The 17,639-nt window shown below is 48.0% G+C and overlaps 1 protein-coding gene and 1 pseudogene across 1 annotated transcript; both read right to left on the bottom strand.

The window, feature by feature from the left end:
* Positions 1-819: 819 nt before the first annotated feature.
* LOC130878773 (OCIA domain-containing protein 2-like) lies at positions 820-1,238 on the bottom strand (annotated as a pseudogene).
* Positions 1,239-2,165: 927 nt separating this feature from the next.
* Mefv (MEFV innate immunity regulator, pyrin) lies at positions 2,166-15,633 on the bottom strand. Its single transcript, XM_057776886.1, has 10 exons — positions 15,357-15,633; positions 13,127-13,990; positions 11,295-11,641; positions 10,835-10,930; positions 8,663-8,893; positions 8,219-8,241; positions 6,573-6,688; positions 6,115-6,402; positions 5,797-5,829; positions 2,166-2,365 (listed from the first exon to the last, which is right to left on the bottom strand). Exons 1-10 carry the CDS (start codon positions 15,631-15,633, stop codon positions 2,166-2,168), a joined length of 2,475 nt encoding a protein of 824 aa, XP_057632869.1.
* Between the last annotated feature and the right edge of the window lie 2,006 nt (positions 15,634-17,639).

The following is a 17,639-nucleotide window of genomic DNA, read 5'->3' as shown; positions in this document are numbered from 1 at the left end:
CAAGCCACTTTGTTGGCTGCCTCTGAGATCCTAAAAAAATCTCATTTTTAGAATTAATTCAGTCTTTCGGTTCTCCTTCCAGTAAGCTGCTCCCTGGGAGAGCAGGTTAGGAAGTTGTCTTTCCTCTCTGAGGCCACTAATAAATGGTAAAAGAACCGGCTATTGAGTTCTGACTGTGGGATTTACCCATGAGCCTAGCAGGTCACCTACAGATGACGGGAACTTTCATAGCTCCTGATCACACAAGCTGGTTTGTATGGTGACCCTGTCACAGGAAATATTACCCACCGAGTTACAGATCTCAGCTCCTAGACCTTAGGATGAACTTCTAGTACTAAAACGCAATCTTTCCTGGATTTCTAGATCCATATACATGAACTGTCTTTGGTAGCTTCCCAACTAACTTCCACATCATTCATTCCTTTTCCCTATCTGAGAACTTAAATTACTGAAGAAGAAAAACAAAAGCAGAGTAAAATAACTGCAGGAAAGACTACCCAGAAGCTACTCAAAATTCTCTCAGGAAGTTCTAAGCTGGGGGGGAGGGGTTGTAACTTTATTTTTTGTATCATGTGTGATGAATCCCAACATGTTCTCGAAGAACAGGAGAATATGCCACGCCCAAGTCAACCGAAAGCCTTCTACCACAAGCATTTCAAAGGGACGCAAGAAGGACAAGGTTTCTGTTTCAAGAGAAGTAGATTATCTAAGAGTACGTACACTTGAAAGTTTAAACGTGTACAAATTCAGAGGTTTAGAAATCATTGAAAACCACAGACAGGGTTTAGGGAGCAGATGGCTGGGACCCTTCCTTCTCACTTAATCCATGTCTGGTTTTGCACTCCTCACAGGTAAGAAGGCAGTGCCTGTTATGCCCGGGGACCAAAACCAGCACCACGGAGCTGATCCTCGAAGGATCTTGCACACTCTTAGGTAGGAAGCCTTCTCAAGGCCAAATCCCAAGATACCAGCCAGTGCAACTTTAGGTAATGATCCAAATTTTGGATTAGCAGCTAAATAACCTTGGTGGAAAGTCCCTAGGTGACAAGCATGCTTATAAGAGAAAATGGCGGAGCCCTTTTCCAGAAGCTTTCTTCTTGACACTCTCAGATAATCTTGGCAATCTCTCCTTTGTGGATGTGCAGTTTTGACTTTGGGCAAAACAACAGGCTCTGCTTGCTAAATGGTGGCAAGTGGGGACCTTTCTCTTGGTTTCCATGAGTGGACACCGAGGCCATGATGACTCTGTCCTTTCTTCGATGCCTGTTGAATGCTCTGAATTCTCCTTGGTCTGATGACTTTCTTCGCGATCTTTTCTTCCCTCCTTCCTCCTTCTTTCTGCTCTCGCTCCGTCCCACCCCTCTGCCCCACACCTCTGCGTGTCAGTAGCTCAAGTGCAGCCCCGCATTTGCAGTCTCTTTCTCAGTCAGTCGGTGACACGGGAAGGGAGAACCCAGCCCTTTCTAGAAGGCCCCATTTCTCAATCTAGAGTCAACTTTAAACCACAGAAACACTGCCTGTTTCTGCTGGACTCTTTCTCTGGGAAGAAGCTTCACTAAAGCATGAGTTTGCAGTGGGAAACAAAGCTGTAGTTAGTGAAAATTCAAGTAATTCTGCCTGCTGTTTAGCCTACGGCCAACCGTGGCCCTCTTTGGGGGCGCACGCCGTACCCTAGCCGCTCTAGCAACTCAGTAAGGGATGATGCTCACCCATCAACCGCCCCAACCTGGCTGTCCAAACCGCCCTCTGCCTTCGGCACGCTCAGTCGTCCCCTGCGCTAAGATCTGGGTTTTGGAAATGACCCAGAAAGCCAGGCGCGAGAGGCTGATCTCTCGCCTCGTCCTTTTGAGTGTCCTCAAAGACTGTCAGCACCCTTTGGGAATTTGCCGCCTTCCGCTGAGAGGACATTAACACTCAGTTCCATCTGGGAGGCCGGATACTTCCGCCTCTGTGGGACCACTTCCGGTTAGCCACTTCCGGTGTGGAAGCCTGGTCGGCCCGGTCGAAGGAGCACTCAGTGCTTTAAAAGGGAGAAGGCTGAAGGGCTCAAGGGAGGCCCGGCTGGCGGGAACGACTCTCTGTGGCTCACTGCGGGGCAAGACGCTGGAAGCTACCTCTGGCCCTCCCTGGCGTGCGCGCATCCCCGCCCCCCCTCCGGTGAGCGGCTAATCCTGTGCTCGCTGGAGGGAAATGTAGTTCCCTCCAAACTGTAACCCGGTGACCGCCTGGTGGCCGGGAGGGCGGGCGACGAGCGGAGGCCCTGCGGGAAGTTGGCCTCTCGTGCGCTCGGCCTCGGTTTCCTTTGCACGCGCCATGGATGTGTTCGGTGCTGGTGTCCGCCCTTCCGTGAGGTTCTCCGCGGAACCTGCGTGTTGAGCTGCGCGTAGGTCCCAGTTTAAAGAGAGTTTCCATTTCCCCGTTCTTTTTTTTTTTTTTCCTTCTCACTGACCTGGAACTCGTGGTGGTCTCCTGCCTCAGCCTCCTGAGTGCAAGGAAAACAAGTGTGACCCACCAACCCTAGCTCTTTCTTCATTCTTTCCGAACTCAGTTTATTCCTAGTGAAGCACTGGTTAGGTTTACTACAATCCGTAGACACAGATTCCCCTATTCCTGGTGTGGCGTTGAAATTCACTGGGAGAAACCAAAGACTTAGGTTCAATCCAAATTAAGTGAATTTATTCCTACTGCTAGAAGGATGGCCGCTTTAGTGTCAAAGAGCGTTACCAGCGGAATGGGATTAAGGTGGGATTTTAGGGCAGACATCACAAAGGTGTGCGTCACAAATACCCACGGAATCCACAGCTGGGCAGAAAAACTGTTCTACTTCCCTCAGTTGTTTGTTCCTTTCTCGCTGTCTAGTAATAAAGAGCTCATTCCGTCGCTTTCCCATAGAGATAAACAGGATTTACAGCAGAAAAGACAGCCGTTAATACCCCACAGTTAATACCCCGCAGCCCATTATCCTAGGCTTATTTCACCCGAAGGCCACTAGGATCTCCCAGGCGTCCTAGAACCCTTAAGGGATGCGGGCTCCTTATTAAGTCCCTTTAGTCACAGGGGACCTGTGTAAATTACTCTGAGCACTCCAATGACTGGGATAGAGCAGTTTATTTCTGGGCAGGCAAAGGCATAGTGTCATCAGGTTAGGGCTGTCCTGCCCCCCCACCTCCATGAATGAAATGACAGCCTTCAGTAGGATGTCGAACTTTTTTCTTTTTAAAGATGTCAACACCATCAGCAGCTGACTCAGCCATGGCTTAAAATAGAGTTTGAAAACTGGCAACACAATTTTTGGGAGGTATCTGCTTACATTTTATTATACAAAACTTAAATGAGCAAACAGTAGGAAACATGTGCATGTGTTGTTATTGTTAAAAAAAAAAGCTAGACATAATCCCAATGCTGGGGGGGGGGCAGAGATGGGGGAGTCCCTGCGGCTTACAGGCCAGCCATCCTGCTTAACTTAGCCAGGTTCAGGCCAATGAGAGACCCTGCGCTAAAAAACAGAAAACAAACAAACAGAAAGGACAGCGTCTGAGGAATGAGCTGAGGTTGATCTCTGCTCTGCAGGGGCCATATACATGCATTACACACATATGTACAGCCGTCATGCAGACAGGCACACCATACGCATACATGCGCACACACACACGCGCACACACACACAGAGTGATATTGTTATCTAGTAAAACATGTACAGCCTACCTTCAAAGCTGTGGTTAAATCATATGTTAATGTAGCACAATACAATACAACCAATAAATAGAATAAATTAAAAGGCAAGTTACAACACAGCATTGATAATGATAAGAATAGCAGCGATCTTCCTGAAAGGAAGCTGATGCATAATTCCCTTCAGGGATGAGATTTAGAAGATAAGAGTCTCACGGCCACGATCGGTCCTTGAGATGGAGGGAGAGCATTGGCGATACAATGCATGATATGGAGAGCCGAAAGTGGTGGAGCCTTTAAAGATGGCACTTTCAAAACCTAGAGAGCGAGAACTGAGCTGGGCAGTGGTGGTATGCACCTTTAATCCCAGCACTCGGGAGGCAGAGGCAGGTGGATCTCTGTGAGTCTGAGACCAGCATGGTCTATAGAACAAGTTCCAGGACAGCCAGGGCTACTTAGAGAAACCCTGTCTCAGAAAAACCAAAATGAGAAAAGAGTGAGAACCAAAAAGATAGGAAGAGCGTGGGCCCCTCTTGGAGTCTGTGTATATTTATCTTCTGTAGGTTTTCTGTGTCCTTGAGACTAGGGCAGACAGGATGTATTCTTGCCTGAGGAGGGAAAGTGAGACTAGAGCAGACGGCTGCGCCGAGGAGGGAAAGTGAAGTGGAATCTTCTGTCCCGAGTACGTCTGAGAGTACTGACTCATGCAGGATTTCCCAACAGCCACGCACTTCCTCTTCTGAATGCCATTGCGTGTCGTTACTGTGTGTGCCGTCTTCACCTTTGCTCGCCAGTGTTGGAGTATCTCTGCAAGTTTTTGGTATGCTTCTTGTCCACTCTGAAGGTTCTCAACTCACAAGCTGCGTGCTCGCTCAAGGCCAAGCCTCCAGGAGTGATTGAGAGAGTGCACCTTGATGAGGCTGATTGACTGGGAATACCCTTCCTGTAACCTGTGTGGCAACCTGCCCTAGAGTTGTGTCCTGGACTGCATAACAAAGGAGGAAGATGGGCTTTCAAAGTTCACCACTCTCTGCCTCTTGACGGAAGCGATGTGACTATCTGCCTCTAGTTCCTGCCACTGTAACTGACTTGCCATGATGTACTAAACTCTTGAACTAGGAATCAGAATAAAGGCTTCCTCTCCAAGTTGCTCTTGACGGGGCATTTATTACAGCACCAGGTACTAACTAATACAGGCCCCAGCATTATTTTCTTTCTTTTTGTATGGATGCTGGGCCACAGTCAGAATAACCTGAAATCCAACAGGCTAGACCCAAACTCACAGGCACCATCCTGCCTCAGCCTCCCAGGCTGTTAGGATTGTAGGCATGCACCACCACATCCAGCCTAATGTTATTTTCTTGTTTATTGCATTCCTTATATCAGCTGATACCTCGTTACTGACTGCTGAGTGCAGGAAAGTAAGACAGAAGACCAGGGGCCAGAATGGAGGGACAGTATTGGGCACTCTGTGAAGTCTTCGGTCTGACTGGATCAGAAGAGCCATGTTCTTCCCTTCATCCTGTGGCCCAGGTTGAAGGGAACTGGAGGAGGAGAAGCTGGTGAACTGCAGGTGTGGGTTCTGGCTGCCATGCTATAAAGGGAATGCCCCTAGCTGTGTGCCCCATTCACAGTAGGGAGAGAAGTGGATTCTTGTTGCCTTGCCACCATTGTCACCCAGTAGCCATTCTCTGCAGAGTTGTATTTCCCTGCTTGCCGCTGCTTTCCATGCTCCCAGGACCCGCAGTCTCGTCTCAAACTCCACTTCGCAGTGATAGCAGCTGGAGTCAAATCTAAGCGTATCCAGGATGATGATGTGACTTTAGAATCTTCGGGGACTGTCAGGCAGCAGGTATGACTTGTTTCCAAATCTCACACTCTTCCTGTCAGAGAAGTTGAGGCGGGGGGGGGGGGGGAGGGGGGGATGAGAAAGTTGCTAGGTCAGAATCCCAGAAACTGCAGGAAGAGTAAGACCACCTAACTGGGCTGGGGATCTGTGGGAACCTTCTCCCAAGGTTTTCCCCATCTAAGGAAGAGGGTTTTCACTGAGATTGTGGGAGGGGATAGGAACATACAGGGACCCAATATATCAAGGCTACCTCTTGCCTTGATCTAGGCACTTACCGGCACGTTCCTGAGCACCAATCACTTCTGGAACTACAGGGGGGAAAAGAAGGAATAAAGAAAGTTCTGAGCATGCTGTTCAGGGGGTCTGAATTATACTATCCCACAAGGAAAGGCGGGATTCTCCTGCTTAGGGCTCTACATCCTATGTTGGTTAACAAGGCATACACAGAGGGACCAAGCAGAGCTGTGGGGGCCTTTTATGACATGTCTGGTGCCTTTGTTCTAAGTGTTCCCCCCCTCTTCTGAATAGTTCCCCCAAAGCAACAGATAAAGGACAATTACAGAAATTCTTAGCTTACATTTCCACCACCGTACTTACAAATAAAGGCTTCCATTTCAGGAAAGATCTGGTTTTCCGTTTGTTGGTCTCCTGTAGCTCAGGAGGGCCTTGAGCTTGCTGGGGCTGAAGGTCATCCTGAGATCCTGCTCCTCCAGCTTCCACTTCTGGGTACAGCACTATATCATAGTCCTGTGTGTTTCCAGCATCCCACTTTAGGTAAGCGCTGGGCATCGAACCCTGGGTCCGTGGCATGCTAGGCTGGTGCCCTCCGCATTTTGCTACAGCCACATCATTGAATGAATCCATCTCAGAGCGTAGTGTTTCTGAAAAGGAGGAAAGGGAACAGGGAGCCTGGGTTAGCACAATGAGTTAGATCAGAAAGAATCTAGAGGCAAGGTCATAAAGCTTTGTAGGTGGCGAAGGGAATGGACAGGCAGCATGGATCCAGGGAGGAGGTGGACAGCGCCTCTCATCTTTCCCCAACCTCGCTCACCTGAGAAGTTCTGCATACTCTTCTCCACAAACTTTGATTTCTGGTAGAGCAGGTGGATCTTTTCTTTGACATCTGGAGGAGTGGCCAGTGACTCAGAGACAGTTACCATCTTGGCCCTAGAGATAAGAAATTGTTGGCCAGAGAAGACAAGAGCGAGATGTAGCCCGAGTCCCCATGAGGTGACAGTGAGATCATCCACACTAAACACACCCATCCCAGTTTGGGCGACTCAAAGAAATCTTCCTTAGCCTCAAAGTTCTGTCGCTGGTCCTCACCTTCAGCTGCAGGCCAGCATCTCTGAGCCACTGTTACAAAAATCACAATGAGTTTAAGTAACAGCTTTAAACTCGAGCTGCATCACTAGCAGAATTCTCTATGCCAAGTTAATTATACGCCTCTACTATTTCTATGGAAAGAAAAATGGAAAGAAACGGAATGCCACTTCACGCCTATTAAATTAGCCATTATAACAGCAGTGAAAAATGACAGCAGGGAATTTCAGGTTGATGGTGAGATGTGGAGAAATTAGCACTGTCAATGGGAATGCGAAATGATGCTTCTACTGCGGGAAAAAGGATGCAGATTCCTTACAAATTTTAAATAGATGGACATGAAGTGATTCCACTTGTAAGTGTAATATCTGAGAAAGTAAAAGCAGCATTTCAAGTAGTGCTTGTGTATCCGTGTCCAAATACCAGTCCCGGCAGCCCAGAGGTAGAAACGGTCTAAATGTCCATCCGTGAATGAATGTGGTGTCTGCGTACAGGGAGTGCCACTTGTCAGTTCAGATCAGTGGAACTCTGACACATGCTACAACACAAACAGTGAAAGCTTTGTACTGAATGAAAGTGAGTCAAAGCTAAAGGGAAACTTTGTACGATTCTGCTAGTATGCAGGATTTAGAACAGCCAGACTAACAAACAAGAAAAACAGAATGGTGGTTGTCAGGCAAGAGGGGAGGGAGGATGAGAAGTGAGTGTTTAACAGTGCAGAGTTCCTGTGTGGAAAGAGGAAAAGGTTCTGGAGGTGGAGGGGTAACAGGTTCACACTAATGTGACTGTCTTAACATCAGTGCATGCAAACATAAAATAGCTGAAAGTTTATGTTATACATATTTTACTGGAAAGATAATTTTAAAAAACACCAATGTCCAAGTCGCAGCCCCAAGACTGAGACTTAATTGGTACGACTGTGGCTCAGACACCAGCATTTTGTAAAGCTCCCGAAGTACCTATGAGATGTAGCCTTTTTATCTCATCTCTCTCTTCTCCCTGCCAGCTGGACTTAGCCCACCTTCAAACTGATCCCCAAGGACCCCCAAAAGTGCTTGAGGCCAGAGGCAGTTCTTCAGGGATCACTGTCCTAAAGCAAATGGCATGGAATGCATTTGAGAGGGCACAAACCACTGTCTGTGTCCTGCAGGACTGGGACAAACCCCTTTTCAGTGTTCTGCTCATGCCTTCCCTACTCCCACCCGGCCAAACTCCCATCATGTTCTTCCCACAAAGATCCAGGAAGGATGGTCTCAAGAAGCTTCAGGAAACAGGAGTGCTGAGTTATAGACCCAGGTCTTTCCTGGGACTGTCCCATCCAAATGCTTCCTGGAAGTAAGACACCCAAGGGGACACCATGGGACATCTCTGTACCTGTTCAATGTGACTCCAATGTCCTAGAAGAGAAAAGAGGGAAGCTCTCCATTACTTGTCTCCAAGAGTCTGTGACTCCCAGGCTGCAAGCTGCTCCCTGGCCTTTCAAAGGCTCCCAGTGCTAGGGTACCAGGAAATAGGAGCCTCCCTCCTTTATTATATTCTGTTCAAAGGGCAGAAGCCTTGTCAGAGCTCACAGTTCAACTGCACTGCAGCTCTTCTGGTCTTTTCTAGGCGATGCCAGGGGCATCTTTGATACTGAGATTTTCTGGGCTCCCAAGAGACCTTATCAAAGAGGCACGAGCCCCAAAGACACCATGGTCATTGAGACCAAATCCCATTCCAGGCCTCGATGGCCTTACTTCCTGCCTTGGCAGTGACAAGAGCCTAGATTACCCCACTGGGCACAGCAGGCAGGGGAAGGCTAGGCATGCTCGCACTCACCTGCATGAGCTTCCATTCTGGCTGCTCTTGCTTGGCCTCCAGTTCTCCAATCAGTTTATCCAAGAGGGCAATGTCTCGGGAAACCTGAGTATCATGTGTCTCTCGGACCTTGTCAATGGTCTGGCCCAGCTCCTGCAGCCAGGCCACAAAGAGTTGCTCTTGCTGCTCCAGGAACTGGTATAGCTTCTCAAGCTGATAGGAAGCCCTCTGCTGCTGGATTTCGGTTTCTTTCTGGGGAACACAGAATTGGGAGAAGTATGATGTGTGCTGTGGGTGGATAGTATGTAGGGATGCCCTTAAAGCCCACCTCTCAGAGGTGGGAGAGAGGCAGATTTGCTCAGTGTGAAGTTTAAATGAGGATAGCCCCCCCTCCCCCCCCATAGGCCTCATATATTTGAATGTTTGGTCCAAAGTTGGCGGAACTGCTTGGGATTAGGAGGTGTGTTCTTGGGAGAAGGCTTGTCACTGAAACTGAGTTTGAGGTTTCAAAAGCCCACACCATTCCCCGTTAGTTCTTGTTCTTTCCTGTGGACCAAAATGTATGCTCTCAGATACTGCTTCAGCATCGTGCCTACCTACCTGCTGCCGCGTTCCCAGCATAACGGCCATGGACTCTAACCCTCTAGAACTGTGAGCCCCCAAGTAAATGCTTTCTTTATAAGTTACCTTGCTCACAGTGGCTCTTTGCCACAATTATTTTTATTTTTATGTGAACTAATGCTTTGCCTGAATGCATGTATGTGTACCAAATGTGTGCCTGGTGCCCTCGGAAGTCAAAAGAGGACTTCAGACCCCCTAGAACTGGAGTTAAGGATGGCTGTGAGCCACCATGTAAGTATTATGAATTGAACTTGGGTCCTCAGCCAGAATAACAAGTGCTCTTAACTGCGGAGTCATCTCTCCAGCCTCCATCTTCAGAACAATTTAAATGTAACTAAGATTCTAGTCTCTTGGACACCTGGGCTCCAGAATCGGGAGGAATCTGTATGGAACTTTCCAGAACAGACTGAGCATAACAGGGACTAGTTCCTGGGGAAATCTGTTGAATATGGTGCTAGGTTCAATGGTCCCCTCCACAATTTCCATGTTGAAGTCCAGTACTTCAGAATATGATCCTAACTGGAGGTCGGACACTTACAGATGTATTTAGTTAAGATGGGGGCACTCTTTGGGGGCTGTGTGCTGCATGCCTTTAATCCCAGGACTCGGGAGGCAGAGGCAGGTGGATCTCTGAGTTCAAGGTCAGTCTGGTCTTCAGAGAGAGTATGTACCAGGACAGCCAGGGCTACTCAGCCAGAAACCATGTCTTAAAAATCCAGAGGAAAAAATGAGATCATTCTAGTAGGCTGACATCCAGGAGTATATAATGAGATCTAGTCTCAAAAAGTCAAAGGGGGGGGGGGCGGCTCAGGGGTTTATCTCAAGGATAAAACCCCTTCCTAGAAAATACAAAGTCCTAGATTCTATCTCTAGAACTGCGGAAAAACCAAAAGTCAATGTAGTTTTTATAAAATTTATAAAAACTTCTATTATAATTATCGCTACCATTCTAAGACAGGATCTCGCTATGTAGAACTGGTGGCCTAGAAGTTGTTATATGGACCAGGTTGGACTCAAACCTGTGGCAGTTTTCCTGCCTTTTCCTCCTGAGTTCTAGGATTACAAATGTGTGCCAACATTACCAGATTTTTTTTGGTATGTGTGGGAGTCTAATGTAGCCCAGGTTGGTTGTTATAGCAACGATGAGCTTGACTTTATCCTCTGGCCTCTACCTTCCAAACGCTGAGGTCGTCCGTGTGTGCCCACATCTAGTTTTTGCCATCCTGGGGATGCATGTGGGGCCTCGGTGATTATGCTTCCGTGCTTCTGCTCCACCAACCGGGCTGCAGCTTCCATGCCAACAGCAATTATATAAACAACACAGAGAATGTTCTGACGTGACAACCTCTAGTTTCTCTAACCCGTTTAGCTGTCCTTGGAGGTGACACGGAGCTACAAGAATGAATGAGCTCTCCTTAGCCCTCCCTACCATCACCACTGAGACTGGGGAACAGGTGACATCTGCTGCCTTGTGACTCAGGGCGGAGCCTCGGGAGCTTTTGTATCTTTGCAGGTACTCCCCTGCTTTTTCCTGCAGGTGTAAAGGGGCAAGGGCTGGCTGCCGGGCCTCACCAGGAAGTTCTCTGTCTTCTTGTCTCCCTGTAGTCTGTGTTGCTCCACACATCCCCTCAGCTCTCTCAGAAGCTCCAACTGCTTCTGGATTTGCTCCTGGAGAAGAATATTGGTTTAGATGCTTACGTTTGATTCCTGCCATTTTAGCTCATACCAATCCTAGAGGGAAGGATCGGCTTCTGGAAGCAGAGTTGGGGTGCTGCAATTGAGAGCAAGAGGAGGGGTTCTAGGAAAGAAATGGGGTGAATCCATCGCCACGGGATTCCCTGGATCCATATTCAAAACTAGAACCCTCGGATTTCTGAACAATATTAATGATCAGTTCCTTCTTTGCTGTCCTGGTTTGTCTTGTGTTTTTACCGGTGAGAGCCCAGGAATCCTGACTAATGCAATCACATCCCAGAGGGCTTGGATGAAGAAACAAGCCGAGGTGAGCAGCCATGTGGGAGTGAGCACCTACCTTATACTCCAGTGCAGCCTCCTCAATGGGACGCACTCGATGGCCTTGATGCTCCTGACTCAGCCTGCAGATGAGGCAGATGGGCTCCCTGTGGTCCTCGCAGAAGAGCAGCTGCACCTGCTTCATGTGACGTGGGCACTGCGGTAGGGACTGGGGGCTCTGGTCTCCACAGCGCTTTCCTGCAAGTGAGCTTTGGCACTGGACGCATACGGATGAGCATCTGTCTGGGGCCTTGGGATCCTCAGGAGCAATGGAGCCGCTGAAGGAACTCTGTACACAGGTACCACCGTGCGGGTCTCCTTCCCAGGTGTGGCAAAGAGGACATGCAGCCTTGTCCTGTGACCTTCCTGGAGACACAGCAGTGGAAAAATCTCCTCAGTGGCAAATCCAAGATAGTTACAAGAGAGCAATTATACATAGAGCACCTCCATTCTCAGAACTGGCTACTTCCCAGCATTCTCTTGTCTGACTTCCATCCAAACGAGGCTATACAAACAGGCCAGTAAGGCAGAGACCTTTTCCTGAGAGTTTTTCCTTTGCTTTCCCCTTGTGCAGGCGCAGATCTAGCGGCTCATTTAAAAGAAAGCAAAACATGCCGACAGCATCTGCTTTCCTATTTCAAACCACAACAACTCGCCTACAACTCAAGCAGGAGCTCCTGGAGATGGTCAGTGTGTGATCATTCATGAACAGGTTCCCGCTCCCAGCAGAAAGTCTTGTCAGAGAGCACAGCAAGCATTTTTAATGTGTGTGTTGGGCGAATCCTCTACTCCCATTCAAGAAATAAAAGCAAAGAAAGGGGCTTTCTAAAGCTAGACGGTGAATCTCACAGTGAAGATGCAAGAGCTAGGAAAGCTCTTCTCCAAGGCTACAGGCAGTGCTTCTATAGACCAGAAATGACAGGAGACACAAGAAGACACATCAGCTCTTCCTCCCTGGCCCAGTTCCCATAGGAACCATTTTTGTGACAGAATCAGTTGTTTGCCAACATAGCTGCTCCTCTGCCTCACTCCAGACTCAAATTCTCAGCTTCCCGTGCAGTTAGCAGAAGCCATTTGATGAAATTCTAGTCAAAGGGAAGTGAGAACAAATAACTTCTAGAAGCCTTTAAAAACCTCCCCATCATGATGTCTCTCCCATACTCCCTTCTCCGCATCATGATGTCGTGTCCTCCCCTCCCCCCCCCACACACCGTGCTCTTGAGTGGAGCCAGAGTGTTTTTCTGAGGCTGTGAAAAAACAGCTCAGCAGAAGTTTGGTTGTGGTCACACAAGTGACTCACATTGTGTGAAAGAGGAACAAGCTTCCGTATTGTTCATCTAAGCTTCTGGTTTCTGTTTCTCACAGACAAATATGATTCCGATGACTAATTTCCCAGGAGGTTTTTGGTCTAGATCTTCCTCCTGCTCAGAGAAAGGTGATTAGCCGAATCTCTGCCCCAAGACTTACACTGTGGGAAAGGAATATTCTAATCCATTCTTTTTAGATTTTTATTTTTTGAGACAGGGTTTCTCTGTAGCTTTGATGCCTGTCCTGGAACTAGCTCTTGTAGAGCAGGCTGGCCTCGAACTCTCAGAGATTCCCCCCAACTCTGCCTCCCAAGTGCTGGGATTAAAGGCAGGCGCCACCACCACCTGGCTCTTTTTAGATTCTTAACCTCGCCTGTGGCTCTATACAAGAACTTCTGAGAGTTCAGGCGCTAACTGAAATTCGATGCAACTCTTTGTGCAAGATGTATAAATACGCATTTTCTGGGCCTGCATCACATTTGCAGAGGGACCCTGGAGGCAACTAGGTATCCCAGCAACGTGATTCTGGGGGGAGGGAGGGTACCTTTACAAGCTGCCCATCCTGAGGGTGCCGGGTCTTCTGGAGTTTGGGCTGCGTTTTCCCATAGTGACAAAGGCACTTCTGAATTGCAGGACTCACAGAATGAACTGCCAGCCGTCTTCCCGGAACTCTCCGGGGTCTCTGATCTTTCAGTTTCATTTTCCTTCAAGGATATAGTGTGTTTCTTCTCTCCAGTCAACGATGTTTTGGAAGGGATGCTCTTGAGTGTTTCTTCGTTGGGGACCATGGAAGGTTCTGGATTTCCTGAGTTCTTTTCTAGAACTGGAGTAGTCTCTTCATTCAGGACGGCTACTTTCATGGGACCAGGGGACGAGTGTGGATTCACAGTCATTGTTTCCTCTGGAGCCAGAAGAGCTTCTGCACCTGGGGGTTCTCCTTTGCTTGAATAAGTGGTCATCTCAAAACTTCTGGGTCGCTGCTTTCCTGAAGGCAGATACGCTTCAGCTTTCTTGCTTTCTCTCCTCCCGGGGCTACTGTTGTAGAGTCCCTGCAGCCTTCCTGCAGAGCTGGCATTCCTGCGGAGCTGGGCTTTTGCCTCGCTGTCTTTGTTCCCTGGGCACTGGGTGGTGCCCGGGCCTCTTCTATAGAGTGGTGCTATACTCTTGGCCCCTGGCTTGGTCTGTGAGTCCAGGCTCTCAGGACCCCTCTGATCCTTCCTCTTGACCTGAGACTTCTTCTGGGACCCCTTCTCTACTTCAGACTGGCTGGGTGGCAGGTTCTGTGATCCATCACCACTCGGCCTGGTCCCTTCACCTTCCAGGACATCTGGCGCCTTCACACTCTTGGGCTTAGTGTCTCCGGAAGACTGAACAGAACCACCAGCTCTATTTTCTTCCATTAAATGTTCTAGAAAGACAATCAGATAGAGGCTCAAGGCTAAGGCTGGGGAAGGAAGCTACTAAAGGGAAAATCACAGAACATTCTAGACAACAGCAGAACAATACACAGAACCATCAATTACACAGAACCATAAAATACAAAGTAAATAAAAGCTATCTTATTGTTTCGGGTGAATACATGACTATAGATGTAGAAATTGACTTATAAAACAAAGCAACAAAAAAAGAGCTAGAGCAGACCAACTCAGTGAGTACAAGCTCGATGACGTGAGCTTGACCTTCAGAACCTACAGCGGGAGAAGAGAGAAGCAATTCTTTCAGGTTGTTCTTGGACCTTCATATGTGTGCCATAGCATGTTGACACTCACTTATGTATGCAGACAGACACCAATACATATATAAAATACAATTAAAATAAAGATTAATATAGGAGGCTAGAGAGAGAGAGGTGACTCAGCAGTTAAGAGCACTGGGGCCTCTTTTAGAGCACCCAGATGCAGTTCCCAGTATCCACATGGTGGCTCACAACAGTCAGGAATTCCAGTTCCAGGGAACGTGGTGCCCTCTTCTGGCCTTTGTGGAACCAGGCATGCAAGTAGTGCACACACTTGCAGACAAAGCACCCATGCACACAAAACTAATGAACTAAACCAGGGACTTAGAAATGACTCTGATTTTCATTCATTCCACCCCTGAAGGAAATCCCAGGTCACAAAGATAAGTCCAGAAGGCACTTGAAAACAAGTTTGAGTGCATATAGTGGTCATACCTTTAATCTCAGCACTCTGGACACAGGGGCAGGCCTGCTCTACATAGTGAGGCCCTTTCCTAAAACCATACCCCAAAAAAGAACAAAAACAAAAACAGCAAGCAAACTTGCCTGCAATTTTGTTTAAAATTACAGAAAAGGCTTAATTCCAAAGTCTACATAATGAAGATAATCTGTAATTAGCAACCTATGCTTTAATTTGAAGAAACCTTTTATTGAAAGCAAAGAATGTTTAAATATGCTTGTAAAATATGTTAAAGAAGAATTCTGAACTGAAATTAGGTGGTTATTGAGATTTTCAGCCATGTTAGTATGGTTGGATTTTCAGCCTTTTCTGCCTACCCAGTGTTTGTCTGGGCATGTGTATTAATTGAAAAATGGAGTAAAGAATTGTCTAGGAATGGGTGGCCCACTGTTGAATATCAGTTTTTATTTTTTAAAGTCTTTAAGCACCTGGGGGGGAGCTTCAGCAAGAAGGACAGGATGTGCGGGATTTACACGGCAGTGGACAGGGGCTTCCCAGCCAGGAAGCTGGAAAGCTTGGGTCTGAGCATGGCTTCCCTCCTCTACCAGCAGCTGGCTGGGAAGGGACTTAGCTACTCACCCGGGCCCGTGGCTTTGCGAAGCTCCTCGGCTAGTTGGCGCTGGTTGGTGGCCTTCAGTATCTGCAGGGTCAGCCTCACGGCATACTTCTCCCCATAGTAGGTGAGCAGCAGGCTGGCCAGCTTTACCGGCCTGGCCATCTGCAGAAGGCCCCGGGGGATCCGGGAGTGGCCCTTCTCCAGGCTGGTGTTCTGCAACTTAAACTTGAACTTCTCAAAGTCATAGGGCAGCAGCTCCTCCAGGGTGTTTAGCAGATGATCACCAGGGGTCTTGGCCATGGTGCTGGCCAGAATGGACTGCAGTCAGCTGCGTGGCTTCTGGCGGAAGATAAAGACCTCTTTCCTGAGACTTCAGAACAAGCAAGAAACGGCTTGTGAAATGACGGAAAAGGCACAGGAAACACCATAGGTTTTGGTGGGAACTGAAAGTCACGATGAGGGCGTGTCCAGGGTCCTTCCCGCAGCATCTTTTCTTTGAAGACTTCAGAGACTTTCCAGTGGGGAGGGCTCTGCTTTGCCAGCCTACGGCCTGGTTGAACAAAAGGCAGGCTAGACTGTAAGGGCGGTTTGGGATTGGAATCCAGACATTCCAGCTGCTCTCTTGCTCTCAGGACCCTGGGCTGGTGGAAGAGGAGAGAGACGGCCTTGCTTGGAGTTGGTCCTCTCTGGCCAGCTGCTCTCTTTGGACATTTGGGGTTTATAGACCTTCAGGGCCAACAACACGTGAAAGAACAGATAGTAAATAATCCCTATTGGCTTTGCCTAGGTCTGTTAAAAACAGAACAAAATAAAACAAAAAAAACAGAAGAAGTCCGAAGAACACTGCAATGCAGTTCCAGTCTGTCTGGTCCACGTCTAGTCTATCCAGCAGCACGAAGTCCTCATGGTGGCTTTGAGGGCCACCATTCTCATGCCTCTGTTCCCACAGATGACTTGGCACGTGTTTCCCAGGAGTCCAAGTGCCCTTTGAAATATATTTTCTAGGCACTCGCCAGGATGCTTGAGATGCAAGGCGTGCATCCTTTGGCACTTGCCAGTGAGCCAGGGTGAGCCTGAAAGGGGATGCATTGGGGGAGCCAACTTCTACTCCACTTTCCTGTTTATGTCTTTATGTACTTCCAGGTCTATATCCTCAAACTTTTATAAAATTTCCACCTATAGAAAAGTGGAGAGATAGTACAAGGCTCACTTCCGCCTTTACATAGGTCCACTAGCTGCTTCTGTCTCCAGCTTTTTGCTTCCTCCTTCACTGTTTACTTAACCATTTGATCACCGATGAAAGGTATTAGGAGCACCCTAGATATCTGTGAAGGCTCGTCTTGGTTGTCAAGCTGACATGCTTAGGAAAGAGAACCTCAGCTGGAAAAAAAAATGGCCTCCATCAGACTGGCTTGTAGGCATTTCTGTGAGGCCTCTATCAGACTGGCCTGTAGGCATGTCTGCAGCCTCCATCAGACTGGCCTGTAGGCATGTCTGTTTACCTCCATCAAACTGGCCTGTAGGCATGTCTGTGGGGCCTCCATCAGATTGGCCTGTAAGCATGTCTATGGGGTGCATTTTCTTGATTGCTGGCTGAAGTAGGAGTGCCCAGCTCATTGTGTGTGATACCATTCCTAGGCAGATGGGTCTGGCGTGTACAAGAAACGTAGCTGAATGTGAGCCTAGAGCAAGCCAGTGAGCAGTGCTCCTCCACGTTGCTACTTTGAGCTCTGGCCTTTGTTTCCTGCCTTGGCCTCCTTTGATTATGGACCATAACCTGGAAGATGAAACAAACCCTCTCCTTCTCCAGTTGCCTTTGGTCATGACCTTTATCACAGCAATGGAAACCAAACTAGAATGGTATCCTGAATACTTCTAATAATATATTACTTTATTGTGTATGTGTTTGTGGTGTGTGTGTGTGTGTGCGCGCACACACACATGTGTTCAGATGCATGCATGCAAAGAGGCCAGAGATTGACGTTGGGTGTCTTCCCTTATTGATTTCCATCCTATTTATTTATTTATTTATTTATTTATTTATTTATTTATTTGAGACAGGGTTTCTCGCCTGAACTGGAGTTTACCAGTTAAACTAGATGGAGTGTTTGGAAAGTCCTCAGGCTTCTCTACCCCTCTGGTGCTGGGATTATACACATGTACCACCATGCCTAACTTTTTACATGGGTGCTAAAAATCTGAACTCAGGTCTTATGGCTGTGTGGTAAGCATCAAACCCGTTGTACCAGCCCTCCCCAACAAATAAGGTGCTATTTTAAGTAACCACAATGCAGTTTTTTCATTCA

Source organism: Chionomys nivalis, chromosome 7 (assembly GCF_950005125.1).
Source record: "Chionomys nivalis chromosome 7, mChiNiv1.1, whole genome shotgun sequence".
NCBI lineage: Eukaryota > Metazoa > Chordata > Mammalia > Rodentia > Cricetidae > Chionomys > Chionomys nivalis.
Note: the sequence above shows the minus strand (reverse complement) of the source record. Positions and strands in the feature narration are given on the sequence as shown.

Bases quoted from the DNA above. Each gene is read 5' to 3' on its own strand.
- Mefv (XM_057776886.1), bottom strand. From the start codon at position 15,633: ATGGCCAAGACCCCTGGTGATCATCTGCTAAACACCCTGGAGGAGCTG. The intron at 8,242-8,662 runs GTGAGTGCGAGC...TTTCTCTTCTAG, and splicing joins CAGAATGGAAGCTCATGCAG to GACATTGGAGTCACATTGAA. The intron at 6,403-6,572 runs GTGAGCGAGGTT...CCTCCTTTTCAG, and splicing joins GAGTATGCAGAACTTCTCAG to AAACACTACGCTCTGAGATG.